The 14,328-nt window shown below is 44.6% G+C and overlaps 1 protein-coding gene across 1 annotated transcript in view; it reads right to left on the reverse strand.

Moving 5' to 3' along the window:
- Positions 1-1,985: 1,985 nt before the first annotated feature.
- Positions 1,986-14,328, reverse strand: part of KCNH3 (potassium voltage-gated channel subfamily H member 3) — a 71,746-nt gene continuing 59,403 nt past the window's right edge. Inside the window, exons 13-16 of the mRNA XM_066585548.1 lie at positions 10,297-10,547; positions 5,785-5,870; positions 4,243-4,304; positions 1,986-2,634 (exon numbers count right to left, since the gene is read on the reverse strand). Coding sequence (XP_066441645.1) covers positions 2,170-2,634; positions 4,243-4,304; positions 5,785-5,870; positions 10,297-10,547 — 864 coding nt within the window. The 3' untranslated portion in view covers positions 1,986-2,169. The remainder of the gene's footprint in view (positions 2,635-4,242; positions 4,305-5,784; positions 5,871-10,296; positions 10,548-14,328) is intronic.

Genomic DNA, 14,328 nt, shown 5'->3' on the forward strand with positions numbered 1-14,328 from the left:
GTTTTGTAATAAAGGTAGATTGCTTTAAGACCCGGTCATGATGTCTGTGTCCATTGCTTTCTCACGGCGGCCGCCATAACCACCTCTGATTTGGAGCCTCACAGCATATTGACGGACGATTGGCTTTCCCTAACACACAAAAACACGCTCGTGTGAACGCACCCTTAGCGCGTATTAGCACTTTTTAATGCACTTCAGCACCCATTGTAATGATGCCAAACCGGCATCTGACATTGACTTGCAGGAATGCTGCATTGCAATAGGTGGCGCTGTAGAGGCATTGCTATATATTTACACATTCTTTGTCGTGATACAGAAAATAATAAGATATGCAATGAATGTGTATAGCCCTATAGGTTAGAATGGTGCTGAATACTGTCCATGAATTAACGAGGACAGCACACGGACCCAAATATGCCAGTGTTCCGGAGGCCTTAGGGGGTTAATACCGGTGGACTAAGGCCGCTTGGGCCCGAGGCTTTATTAACATTTAATTAGCTCAACTTGTCTTAAACAGTATTGGGTAGAGATATCCAATTATGGTAAGGTGAAGAGAATTCCGCTGTGGCATCTAGATCAGGCCTCCTGTCCACGGGTGGAATTCGGAGCCGGCGTTCTGCTCCGGATTCTGCAGCAATAACCCTCCATAACATTCTATGCAAAAGTGATTTTTTTTTTTTCCTGTATAGGAGCGGAAACCAATTGCGGTTTTTCGCTTGCGGATGAAAAATCGCAGCATGCTCCATTTCACAGCGAATCCCGTACAGACTGCTTCCATTGAAGTTAATCGAAGCTGTCTGACCCGCCGCCCGTCTGCAATTGACATTGCGGATGGCCCACGGATTCCGCGGCAAAGCAGGAGTTTAAAAAAAGAACAAGCCATACAATGTACGTGCATCGGCGCGCCAGCCAGCACTTCCGCACACATAAGCATGGGGAATAGGCTGATTCTGCGTGGGGTTCCCCATGTGGGATCCGTGCCTGCCGTGGACACGAGGCCTCCATTACACTTAAGCTTAGCATTGTGTCGTTCTGAAGCTATAATAAGAGGTTCAAAACAAATACACAGAAACTTTGACCAAATAACAATGTGCTTTAGTGCTACTGATGTGTGACACCCATATGATATATGTACTTCTCCACATAGTGTGGTTCAGCTCCATTTAAATGAATGCGGCTAAAGTATCCGCGCGTACCTGGTTGCTTTCGTTATCTGTACTGCGGATGGTCCGCACGGTGGGCCGTCAGACATGCGCAGTATAGATTTTTTTTTAAACTGCTGATTTTCCCGCGTCATCGCCTAGTGATGATGTGGCATTCGCAACCTTTCCGCAATGTCATTGTGGAAGAGCCACAGATCGCATGGCTTCCATTGACTGCAATGTAAGCCGTCCGCACGGATTCTGTGCAAAAATGGAGCATTCTGCGATTAATTTTTTTTTTTCTCCTTCACAATTGGTTTCCGCAAGTGTGCAGGAAGAATCGATTTCCCATAGCAACGCATATCCGCCCGTGGGCAGGAGGCCTTAGGCTTAATTCGCATCTACGCTAAGGATTCCATCTTCCTGCTTCGTTACGGTATAACCTGGATAAATGGATCCGTCTCATAGCAGAACCAGACTGTGCCATATGGACCCCATTGACTATAATGGGGTCCATTTGGTTCCTGCACCTGTCCTGCATGCACAACTTCTTCATTCGGTATTTCATGCTGGATCTTCAGTGCAGGCTCTGAACGGAGCCTCCGACACAGGTATGAGTAGAGCCTGTGTTGCATTACCAGGCAGCCTATGAATAAAAGTAGTGCTGGAAGAGAGCGGTTAACTGTTTCTAATCTGCTATGATCCATGTCAATGGATTCAGAAAACTTTTATATGAAATAAAAAATGTCATTAAATTCTTAATAAAGTGTTTATTTTATTTTTTTTACAAAGTGTTAGTAAATGTTTGTTCAAAGGTTTGGTTCATCTATAAATGACTATGAGACAGGGCTATATACCTGAGCTGCAGCACTCCACCCAGTACCAACAATTCTTCATTCTCCTAGTCTTGTTAAGGAGACCATTAAGCACTCTGTAAAGATGACTTGAAGGCTTCTCTTGCAGAATCTTGACATACAGCATTGCACATCCTTGTTTCTTCCAATCCTAATACTGTTCTGCTTCATCCTTACACTCCTGTTCCTTCCTCACTGGACCAACTTTCGGGATCCGTGTTGCTTGCTCTTTGTGGAAGGATGAAGTGCATTTCTACAGACTGAGTGTCAGGAGCCGTGTGCGACTCCGCCATTGAACCTGGCTGGATGAAGTCTCTCTGTTCAAATCCTGTGCAGTGCAGCCACATAGGGGTAGGGGGCGCCCAAAGCCAAGATAAATGTCCCTCTGAGCAAGTTGGAGAAGCACTGTGTATGTAGCAGACCTGAGATGATTTTTCTACTCGAGCAGGATGAAAAAGTGAAGGGCATGTACCTGTTGCATCCCCTGGTGAATGTACCCCTCCCCCACAGTGTGAATGGAAGTCTCCTCCATGACGGCAGGATGATGGACTGCATGGCATTAGGGATACGTGAACCGCATGACGAAGGGACTGGAGGCCGTCTCTCAGCTCTTGCACTTGGCACGAGAGATCATATACCTGAGGGGATAAGAGAAAGTTATGATGCACTTGTAGTTATGCCTTGTTCTGTAACTTGGAGAGGACATATTACTGGCAACTGTCTACACGGCCAACATATAATACACTGGTGGAAATTGGAAGGGTTACACCAAGAAGGAATTGGTGGAATCTCATGAAGCATGGTAGATATGTAGAGTCAGAGCCAGAATATATGATAGCAAATTGGAATAATGAATCGGACAAAGTTTATGACGGTACAAGTTTCAGTAAGAAGTTTGCCCACCATGAGCAGCTCCACACTCTTGGATCCTTGTAGGCATTGATTCAATATGTTTTCAGATAACTTGTTGGGGTCTCTCCATGTCAGCATGGCCCGTGCAGTCAGTTGTAGTTTGTGGGTGGTGGCCATGTGACGTAATGCGTCTAACCGTGGTGTCCCAGATATGCTCTACTGGGGATAAATCTGGTGACCACATGGGCCAATCCATAGTCATGATACCTTGCAATGCATATCTTGTGATGGCTGGACAACTGTTCTCCATTTATGTGTCCAGTTGCTTCTGGCAGTACACCAGGTTAGTCATGGCTGGAAAAGAAATCTGATTAACAGAACATATTACATGGTGGTCTGAGAATGCAACCCAGCTTCATGCATTCGGTTCATAATTGTTCATGGGGTGAATCTAAGTCCAGCCGCTGCTCGGATCCATGCTGCAGTTATCAGCAACTGCCATCCACACAATTTGGGGGTCTTCATGTGGTGGTGTTCTTCTGCATATACTGGAGCCTTCCTGTTTTCACCTAGTAACCACTCTCTGTACTGACATTGCACTTTGGCCAGTCCTTCGGGAGATTCCACAATATGATCCCCTCTTTTCAAACATTCCAATTATCCAACCTCTCTCAAGGTCAGACATTTGGGTCTACGGAGTTCGAACTCTACGATTTGGCATCCCTGGTCACCGAAATCTGAGGACAAAAGGGACCCTCTTCCAAAACACAGTTTACGACTTATAAACTTAGGCTGGGTTCACACTGGGTGTATTCCCGCCGAAAATCCCGCGGTTTGGCCGCAGCAAAAACCGCGAGATTTCTGCTGGGAGAACCGCCGCGGAAAACTCCGCGGCTTTGAAGCGGCCCGGCCGCTCGCTCTTCCGCTGCGGCCGGCGCTCCCATATAGGAGAGCGCGGCCGCAGCGGAATGAAAAAAAGAATGGACATGCTGCATATTCTGAAGCCGCGGTTCCAGCTGGACTTACCACAGCGGATTGGCTGCTCCGTGTGGACAAGATTTCTGAGAAATCTCGTCCACATGACTGGCCAATCCCGAGATTAGCGGCCGCAGGCGGATTCGCTGCTGCTAAATTCCGCGCGGAATTTCCGCGGCAAATCCGCCCTATGAGAACCCAGCCTAAAACAAAGTAGCATTATGCATAATAAAAGGCCCCATCATTTGCATACTAATACATGGACTTCATCCAATGTTTAATTACTCAGTATCCTTCATATGGAGAGACTCTGATCCAAGTTTCATGAACTTTCTGCAGCTCTGGGTTGGGTGTAACACTTTCCATTTCCACCAGTGTATCTGTCCAATATTATTTCAGCCAATGCACTGGGCACTTACTGCTTGACTGAGACGATCCATACTTTCAGTCGCTCTTGGTTCTGATGTCAACAATACATGATCTGTAAACAGAATAAAATTGGAAAGTTCCCTTGTTATATTTTCAGGCGGAATATTAAAAAATAAAATCATTGCAAGGATTTTTGCTTCGAGCTTGGCTATATGTACTAAAAGTTTCGTAATTAAGTTACTTCTCAGATGTTAAAGATTCCCTAATGTAACAATCTCAAACTTACAGCTCACCAGCTACAACTCGCTACAATGATACATGCATGGAGCTATTTGACTGTGTAGTCCAGGGCTGATAAAATGCAAATCACTAGGAAGAGCTCGACCCAATCAGAAGACAATGCAAATTTAGGTGTGTATGTGTGACTTGGAATGGGACGCGATTGCCTCCTTGGACCTGTGTTTTTTCCAGGTACCTTTAACCCGGATCGGTACCTTAATCTCCTGCAGATGCCGGTGGATGCCTTCCTGGATGATCTGCTCCTATCGTAGCAGAAGGAGGCCACTTTGAGTACGCTTTCCTTACTTAAGTCATTGCAGCGGTCCCACAGGATTTGGAGAGACGCGGAAGCGGATTTCCGTTTCTCTCATGCTACTCTTTAACTTTACAATTGGGTTTTATAGGGGCCACAACACAAAATTGAAATCCATGTTTCGGGACCCTGTGCGCCATAACTTTGTGTAGCACCATGTTTATCAAATCTTATTCCCATATCCTATTTATCCAGTTAGTTTGTGTTCTTGTCATATACTTTTGTATGACACATTTGTTCGTTCCTTGAACTTTTGAAGTCGATGTATGGTTTTGATCAATACTCGAGAATATAGATTTGGTTATATACATTATAATCAACAGCATCTATATCTGAGAATACATGAGATCTGCCTATACACATTATTATTGATAAAGTTTGACCGTGACACAAGTTTTTGATTGGTGGTCCTTGATGAGCCCCTTAGGGTGAAAAACGTAGGACAAGAGCAGTAAGTTTATCATTTGTATAAATTGGTGTCCTGGATACTAATTTCATTTTTTTAAATACAATTTCTAAGTATCTATTTTTGAACGATATTTTGGTCATGAAACATATTAACGACGTAAAGAGGGAAATAAATACTTTTGTTTTTGTCTAATATGTAATATTTAGATCAGATCTCATTTCTTCCTGACCCTGGGCTTTGGATACCTTCCCCCATTTTTTCTCTACGTTTTTTACTTATGGGTAAGGTAGGGTTAGATTCCTGTGTGGGGTCGCCCTTTTCAGGACAGTTACTCTGCTTTTCCATCTATAGATGTTCGGGACAGTTTAGGGTGCAATCAGGTTCTTTATATGATTATCAATACAATTTACATATTAGTTTATGATACAGTACATTTTTCTGTGAACCCTAGTAGTTATTGAGTCTGTATTTGGTATATTTTTGCTGAAAGGGGCTTGCATTCCTGGTAATTCTGTGAGATTCTTGTCTTCGTAGTTAAATTACATGGTAATATCAGGTTTGTCTACTTCAGGCTGCTCATATTCATTTTACCTGGAGTATTTTCAAGGTTACTGCAGTTTGAAAATGTGAACTTCTGCTGGACTAAGCCATTTGTTCCTTCTTTTCCATCCACAACCCTGTAGAAAGTCCAAAGAATAGTAATCCTGTGATGATTAACTTAATAAGATATGACCATGCTTTAAACAGAGCTTACAAAAGTTCATGTTGTTTAAAGGTTACAGCATATCTGAATTTTCCGAAGACTTTTGAGAATAAGCTGTGATTTGTGTACACAAGAAATAACACTCTTTCTGCCCATTATAATATGACTTGTACGCTGTATTTTTCCCCATTTCCCCACTCTGCAAGGCTAATATGTGATTTTCTATACTCTCAGGACTGGTGGGAGTTGCTGTTGCTCTGCTATGTGTGCTGTGTTCTATAGACTGTACACAGAAAACACACACACAGGCATAATGTTATCAAGTAGGAGTGTGCAACAAGATTTAGCAGTGTGAGGACTCTTTCCCACGAGCATAGGCATTTTTACGTGTGCCTGCTGTCGCAAAGCGTGAGCGGGCGCACAAATCTAACGTTTGTGTGCCTGTTCAGATGGCACAGGCCCGGCGCATATACGCCGACGCCGCAATGCCATTGCCTGCCCTTCCCTTCCCCTCACTGGCTCACCTCCTCTCTTCTTCCCTCCAGCTGTTTGCTATAGCAGTGGGCGGAGCGGGGGCAGAGCTAAGCAACCGCCCACTCCCCGCCCCTTGTTCGCAGCCAGCAATGGGAGGGGGCAGAGCTTAGTTCTGCCCCGTCCTGCTCCTCCCATTACAAACAGCCAGAGGGGAGGAGAGAAGGTGAAGGGAGTTTAGCAGTCACGCTGCTAAACTCCCTCCCACCTCCCATCTCCGGCCGCTGTCATTGGCTCCCATAGGAGTCAATGCAGCGGCCGACGTATTCCAGGCCAAAAGATAGTTCCAGGACTATCTGTGCTGCCCGGTGTAAAAGTGACCAGCGCTATATTTGCCGGCCGGGCGCTTTTACGCCACAGGAATACGCCTGTATGATCTGATGCTCTGTGAAAATGGCGGCCGATATACGTTCATGTGAATACGCCCTAAATGTGCATATACAGTAGTATATAACTCAGCATTAGCTCCAGTATTCACATCTGTATGTGAGCATCTCTCTCTCCCACTCCTCTCTGCATACAGCTCAACGGATTTTGCTCATTGACAGGGCAAATTTTGCGTGTAGATCCACGCCACAAAACGCAGCCAAAAGCTGCAGGTTTTAATGCTGTTTTTAAGGTGAAAATTTGCCACGGAAAATTCCGCAGTCAATTTCGCCGTGATAACATACCCTTAGAGTCACAGACCCACGTGTGGATTTAGCATGGTCAGTGCGAAAAATCTGCATGCGATTTTCTGATGCAAAATCCACGTTTTTCTCCTGCGTGTGGATTTCAAGTTTGTGTACCGCTACAAAAATACCATATACACTACAGAGGGGATTCCTATCAAAACTAATGAGAGACATCGGGTATGGATTTAGCTGTGGATCTGATCTGGAATCACAAATCACCGGCTGAAAACATCTTACGACCATGGTCTTAAGTAACCCATTGGTGCAGCAATAGTAGCCCAAGATGCTGCTGGGGTCTTAAGAGATCAAAGACACAATCTCCAAGACTTAGGCTGCCCCTCCTTTACACAGTAATAATCCATCTTTGTGCCCTCCACAGTAAAACTGTCCCCTTTGTGCCCCACGTAGTGTGAGATCTCTTTTACTTGCTCATGAACATCTTCATTTTCTATACCTTACAAAAAACTGCAATAAAGTTCCCCAACAGTGCAGTTTGGAATCCGACTCTTCCCACACGTGTGACTGATCCTATGATCACGACATCATCGGAGGTACTCTGCTATACATGCAATTGGTCACCTGATCATTACATCAAAAGTCCTTTATCCCTAAAGTTAGCCCTTCCTCTACTTTCCTGCAGCTAGCAGCTGGTTGCCTAGTTTGACTGTAGGCTGGTACAGCCCCCCCTTTTGCACCCGGGGCATATGCCCCATATGCTGTGCTTTCCCCCCAAGTTACACCCCTGCTGTCTTTCTCAGTTACATAGAATCTGAAAGGAGCAGCCATGCTTGATCACCACTTCACATTCAAACCTCTCCTTACCCCAGCAATGTGCTGAATACAAACGTGGGGCCCCCAGCGATGCTACATTTATCATCTGTGATGTGGATAGGTAATAAATGTTCTTAGTCAGAAAACCCGTATAATGTGGCATAGAGAAAATTCTACTTTAGAGCAGTCTACTGCAAAATGCCTCATGTACTATCTATCTGTCTAACATGCGTGTATGCTGCACACAATTTCATACCTTAAAAGGGGTTATCTGGGACTTTTATTTTCAATGGCCTATCCTCAGCATAGGTCATCAATAGTGATTTGATGGGGATCACCAAGCAGGATCCCTTATGATCAGCTGATTGCTGGTCCGGCTGTCAGTGTAGACGGGCCTCGAGGCAGATAGTGCTGTCCGTATTGCAGTGGCCCTGTTTGTTACTGCAGGCTTAGCTCCCATTGAATTCACATAACTTCTTTATGGATTTTGGTGTAGATTATGGTGTGAATTTTCACAGTGGACTCCAATGCATTGCAAGAAATGAAATCCACAGTGAAAATCTGTCACTTTCCCGCAACAGAAAGAGCATCATATGGGTTTGACAACCCCCAGCATGACAATTTCCACTGCTGATTTTTTCCGCTTTGAGTAAACAGGGTTTGTTGAATCCCTGTCCACTTGCATTGTAATGTACTATTTGGTGGAATTTCCAGATGCATTCTGCAGCAAATCTGCAGTTTATAAACTCAACTTAACCTTAAGGGCTCTTTCATACAGGTGCTGCCATTTTCAGCTGGCCATGTCACGGCCATTGTGTGACCGAAAATTGCATGAGCGAGAGGCAGCTGTGACCAAGTCACGGCAGCATCTCCCGTTTAATCGCACATTCAGACAGCCGAGTGCGGCGTGTATATGCCGCACTTGGAATACCGTCGTGCTCTGCTAAACTCCCTCCCCCTCTCCGCCACATGCTGGCTGTTTGCAATAGAGAGGGGCGGGATGTCCCGCGCCCTCCCTTTGCCAACAGCCGTCAAGGGGCGGAGAGGGGGAGGGAGTGTAGCAGTGATGCTGCTGAACTCCCTCCCTTTTTCGGCTGCTCCTATAGGCTCCCATACGAGTCATGGGACTGGCCGCCATATTCTGTCAAAAATATAGTTCCAGACTTATCTTTTCATGTCGGCGTAAAAACGGCTGACCAGAATATGCACCACATTTGCTATCTTTTCCGTCCGGCTGGTTTTACACACCGCAAAAACGGCCATCTGAACTGAGGCATTGAAAACCAATGCATCAGATATACGCTCATGTGAATGAAGTCTGAGGGCTTATTTGCACGAGCCTATATCGGCTGGCATTTTCACGGCTGGCCCATATACGCTTCCATCTAAGCAGTTCCCCCCTTTTCTCCCACTGACCGGTGTTTCAGGGGCGTCAGAGGATGGGAAGTGTTTCCCATGGATTTCAGTAGGAAACATCGCATCACATTTGCATGCACATCGCACAGCACGAGATGCCTTTTAAGGTCCCATTGAAAACAATAACGAGACATTCTGGGGGAACAACCAAAGATAGAACATGCTGCAATGTTTAAAAGAATGGAATTCATTTTCATGTTCACATTCATATTCGAGTTTTGTGCGTCTCGCAATGTGTGAATAGCCTAAAGCAGTTATGTCTCTCTCCCTGCGCAGTCAGTCCGAGAGTGAGCATGCCCAGTCTAATCGAATGCAAATGGATATGGCGCAATCCCTCCACCTATTGGAGGGCAGCATTCCTGCAAGACAATGTCAGACCTTTTAACAAGCCTTTATATTCCCTGATTGGGAATATAAGCCAAAGCCTATGGATGGTCTTATAAGTCTCCTAAGGAGAAACCATACCCTTCCTGATCAGTGTAGATGTCCACATTAAGATAGGAGCCGAAAGTGTAATAGAAGGCTTCGCTCCCATTAATTTTAATAGGAGTGATGCCTTCTATTCATTGCATTTCAGGGTCCGACCACGATGACAAGCCGCAAGTATAATGGAAGACATTGCTCTCATTGATTTCCATGAGAGTGAAAACTTCTAGTACACTTCTGACTCTGACCACAATGAGCACGTCCAGTTCAACTGCACTGACAGATCCCAAACGGTGGACCCCCACTCATCAACTATTGATGACCCATCTAGATGATGGATACCCAGAAAAACCCTTTAATGTATTGAGGACATATCTTTACCAAAGGATCCCAGCACTCCCATATCAAAAAGTGTATTTTTTATCACATGCAACGTTTCGGCCCCCTCAAAGGTCCTTCTCAAGGACCATTTCTGAATTTCAAACAAAAAAAACGAACATTTTTATATATGACCATGATGGACTTGACTTGAGTTCTCCCAGATCATTGGTACATGAGACGTAAACCTTTTGACCTTCTTACCTCGGACTTAGCTCTGGTGGCCTAGTACAAGACATCAGCGGTATTTGTAGTTCAGTAGCACAACTCTTCCGAGGGGTGTGAATGGGCGTCACTTCCCGAGACCTACGTTCACTGCTATAGTTTGAAAACCGAGATGGGGAGAGCCGAAACCTCGGAGATGACTTTGGGGTAAACAGGGAAGCATTTACGCTTGAGGACACATCTTCCAGTGGACCATCTTTGCTAGGAGATTGTTGCATATGGATTTGACTCTAGAACATAGAAATCGCCATAGAAATGTTACAATATAATTAGACTAAAGGATAGTGCTAAGCTGAGAGCATCATACATAGCTTCTAAAGGGAACCTTCCAGGTCACCTAACAAAAACATTTTCTGCCGCCATCTTCTGACAGCCATAGCTTTTTTCTTCTTCTATTGACATAGTTGTGCAAGTACATATAACTTTTGGATTGCTTTTTATTTCATGTTTTCTTGGAGACGGGGTAAAAAGCCCAATTCTGGTGTTGTGTATTTTTCTTTCTGACGACATCCACCATATGGGATAAATAATGCGTTACCTTGGCAGATCATATTTTTATGCACAGCGTTACCAAATATAATAATTGTAATTGCAATTGTATTTATTTGAATTTGTAATTGTTTGATCGCTCACAGATTGTAATGCAATACCATAGTATTGCATTATACCGCAATCAGCCATGGCAGCCTTTGGTGCCTTCAGAAGGCCTCAGGCTGCCATGGCAACTGAACAGCACATTGCGATTTCATCAGGGAGATTCAGCTGATCGCAGCTGTTGCGGATGGGTGTCAGCTGCCAAAGACAGCTGGCATCCGCATTGTATGGAGTGGGATCGACTCCTGATCCCACTCCACACAACCTCTAAGCCCTTAGGTTGTAACTGTAGGCTTTGTGGCATTATTCACACATTTCCAAGAGGAATAATAGCAGATAGACACAATACAGAGGCCTACGATAAAATGCTCCAACATTACATGAGCAAAAGTATTTACTAAACCAGGCATGTCAGGAGATCAGACAGATGCAGCCTGAACCTGGCACAGGTATGCCTATTACCTCTATGTATGTGTTATTCTGAAATAATAACGCTCTGTCACCCCTGTATGTCCGATGAGTGAGTCCCCTCCTACTGTCAGCATTTTACATGCCGTAGTCGCATTGACCGTGGCATAGAAAGGGATATCTGTGGTCCCCACTGTTTGAGCAAGTGCCAGGCTGTCATCTGGCAGCCGAGCACCCACTCCCCCTGGTGTGGGAGACCCATGCCAGGCTCCTGATGCAGCGCCGTAAAGAGGTGATTGCATCAGAATAAATTAATGGCCGCCATCAAAAGGCATATGTGCAGTAATTAAGGCGTTAATGAATTCATAAAATGTATATTTTATTTAGGGTTTGAGTGCCTTTGCATACTTTCCTTTTTCTTTGATGTATAATTTGTGTTTGAAGGATGGCACCGTGTTCCCTTTTTTTTTTTTTTTTAGTACTATTGGCCGTGCCGGTCTCTCCCTGAGTGGAATATTAACTGACACCTACAGCTTTTCCATATACAGAAGCATGGAGAAGAGCGGTCACTCTACATTCTGTGGGTTGGGGAGACAACAACGCGGCCCCCTGCATTGACTTGGAGCTCTATGCGGAGTCAAACTTTAACCCTTTCCAATCCACTGTCTGACCTCAGAAGACATTATGATTTAAGGCTGTACAGCTTCGATGTTGGAAGACTTCCATTGGGGTTCTCTTACTCTATATTGCCAGCCTCTCTGCGGTCGGAGCCTATCCAACATGTCACCTCATGCAGTACTGCCTTTAGCCAGCATATAGCACCGTTGTATTGAGAAGGTACAGGTCCATAAAAAATAAAGAATCTGTCTCAAAATGGCCACTAGATACAAAATGGAGCATTATAATATATAAATAAGCTTGTGCGTAGTGAAACAATAATTCAAGCAGAAATAACTTTAGAGCAGAAGGTGCGGTGCAATGTCTAATGATGTGTCTCTGTTCTTTTTCATGAGAACCAAGTCTGGATGCAGTTGTTATCAGAAGAAGCCCTCCCACACCTCCATTCGGAGACTTGGACAAAGGAACTGACTGTACTACAGCCTCCTGAATCACAAAGTGAATACAAGGGAGGACCAGGGAGGACGAGATAACGTCCGTCCGGGAGGAATAAACATTCGAAGGACATTTCATATGTATTCTCACGTTACGCTATTACTGAACAATGCATGATTCTTAAATGTTTGTCTAAGCCAATGAGATTAATGCCGTGGCTAATGACGCATTCCTTTCCTGTATTAGAACTATACCAAGTCAATAAACGCTTAGTGTACGCACGCCTTAAGCAGAGTGAGCTGTATATCTGCCGCAGCTCAACTCTACGTATCTGTGGGAACTGATAACTATCTCTAAGTGTTTAGTTCTTGGTTTCTGCGATGCATCCAGGCACGGACTAATTTGGAACCCAAGGCCTGAAAGGTTAATGTGACCTAGTGGTCCTTAACAGTTGGCGTAGTCGGCAGGATTTACTGATTGACTCTTGTGTCACTTATCGGACGACGACATCGGACTGGGAGGACATATATCCACTGTGCCAAACCAGAGGACTGATCAACCTCACACACAGCCCGGTAAGTGTCATATTTATTATATGATGTCTGCCGTTGGTCTGTTTGGCTCAGTTGATTGACAGATTCCCATCTCAGTCGGATGTTTGATGTTTGGTATTATAGTTGTCATCGGTAAAGAAGTTTACCTCAGGTCTTGGGTAATCTTAAGTGACACCAAGGGACAGAATCGATAGATATAGGTACCTAAGTTGTTGTTGCAAATTTATTGTGTATTTAAAGATATCCATGAGTATAGGTTCCAGGGGGCGATTCAGACCTCCAGTGGAAAAAGGGCTCGGATATTAGGTGTATTTAAAGATATCCATGAGTATAGGTTCCAGGGGGTGATTGAGCATAGGGCATCAGACGTGAAAGTCTTTGAACATCACGTGATTGAGCATAGGGCGTCAGACCTCCAGTGGAAAAAGGGCTCAGATATTAGAAACATGTTGAAGTTCTTTAAGAAGAAGACTACTGATAAGGGTCTTCAGGATCCTGTCCACTTGGTGTCATGTAGAGGAGGGAAGGAGTATGTGAAGAAGGTTAAGAAGTTATGTGAGATATTGGGTATGCCGTCTGGTGGCAGGCTACTACCTGGATTGTGGTCAGAAATGTTGATTAAGTGTAGAGGGTCACTGAATGATGCTGGTTTATTGAAAGACGCTGAAATGTGGCATAAGGTTTCTGTACAGTTAAAAACTGAAGGTTATGAGGAAGTAGAATGGATTGAAGAACATGTAAAGTCTTACAAGTACTGTAAGCCTGTCAGACCGCCTCCATATGAGGGCTCTGATAAGACTGATGATGTTCCACATTGGACGTGCACGAGGTGTGGAATTCAAAACCCAAAACGGAGGGAAACTTGTTTTAACTGTGGCGTCCCCAGACCCTGCGCCACTGACACTGTCCTGAGTGAGAAGGAGTTGAAAATGCAGAACATGTGGCGTTATCAGAAGGTCCCAGCACAGGTGTTATTTATGAGTCTAAATGCAGGGAATAGTTAATATTCACAGAGAGCTGACAGTTGTTTTACAAAGGTGGGGGCTGTCGGAGAAGGCTTGAAAAGCGTGTTAGCTGATAATGAAGGAATTTTGGTTAATAGACGATTGCTCAAGTTTGCAGAGAAAAATGTTTCAGTAAGTGACGTAAAGTTGAAGTAAGAAAGTTGCAGTTTCAAGATGGCGATTATTCATATGCTTTAAGTTGAAGACAAAGGAAGGCAGCCCTTCTTCACCATCTGAGGACACCGCCCTGGCCGTGTCATGGATGATGTTTTTCTCCCTTTTGTCCTGCCCCTAGATGGCCGTGTTGTTATTGGGGCCAATACCAGTCGATATATCTTGATACGTGTCTAGTATATAGTATTCCTGGACCCTCCCGTCACCATCGCCCAGTCAGGCCA

This window comes from Eleutherodactylus coqui, chromosome 1 (assembly GCF_035609145.1).
Source record: "Eleutherodactylus coqui strain aEleCoq1 chromosome 1, aEleCoq1.hap1, whole genome shotgun sequence".
NCBI classification, from domain to species: Eukaryota; Metazoa; Chordata; class Amphibia; order Anura; family Eleutherodactylidae; genus Eleutherodactylus; species Eleutherodactylus coqui.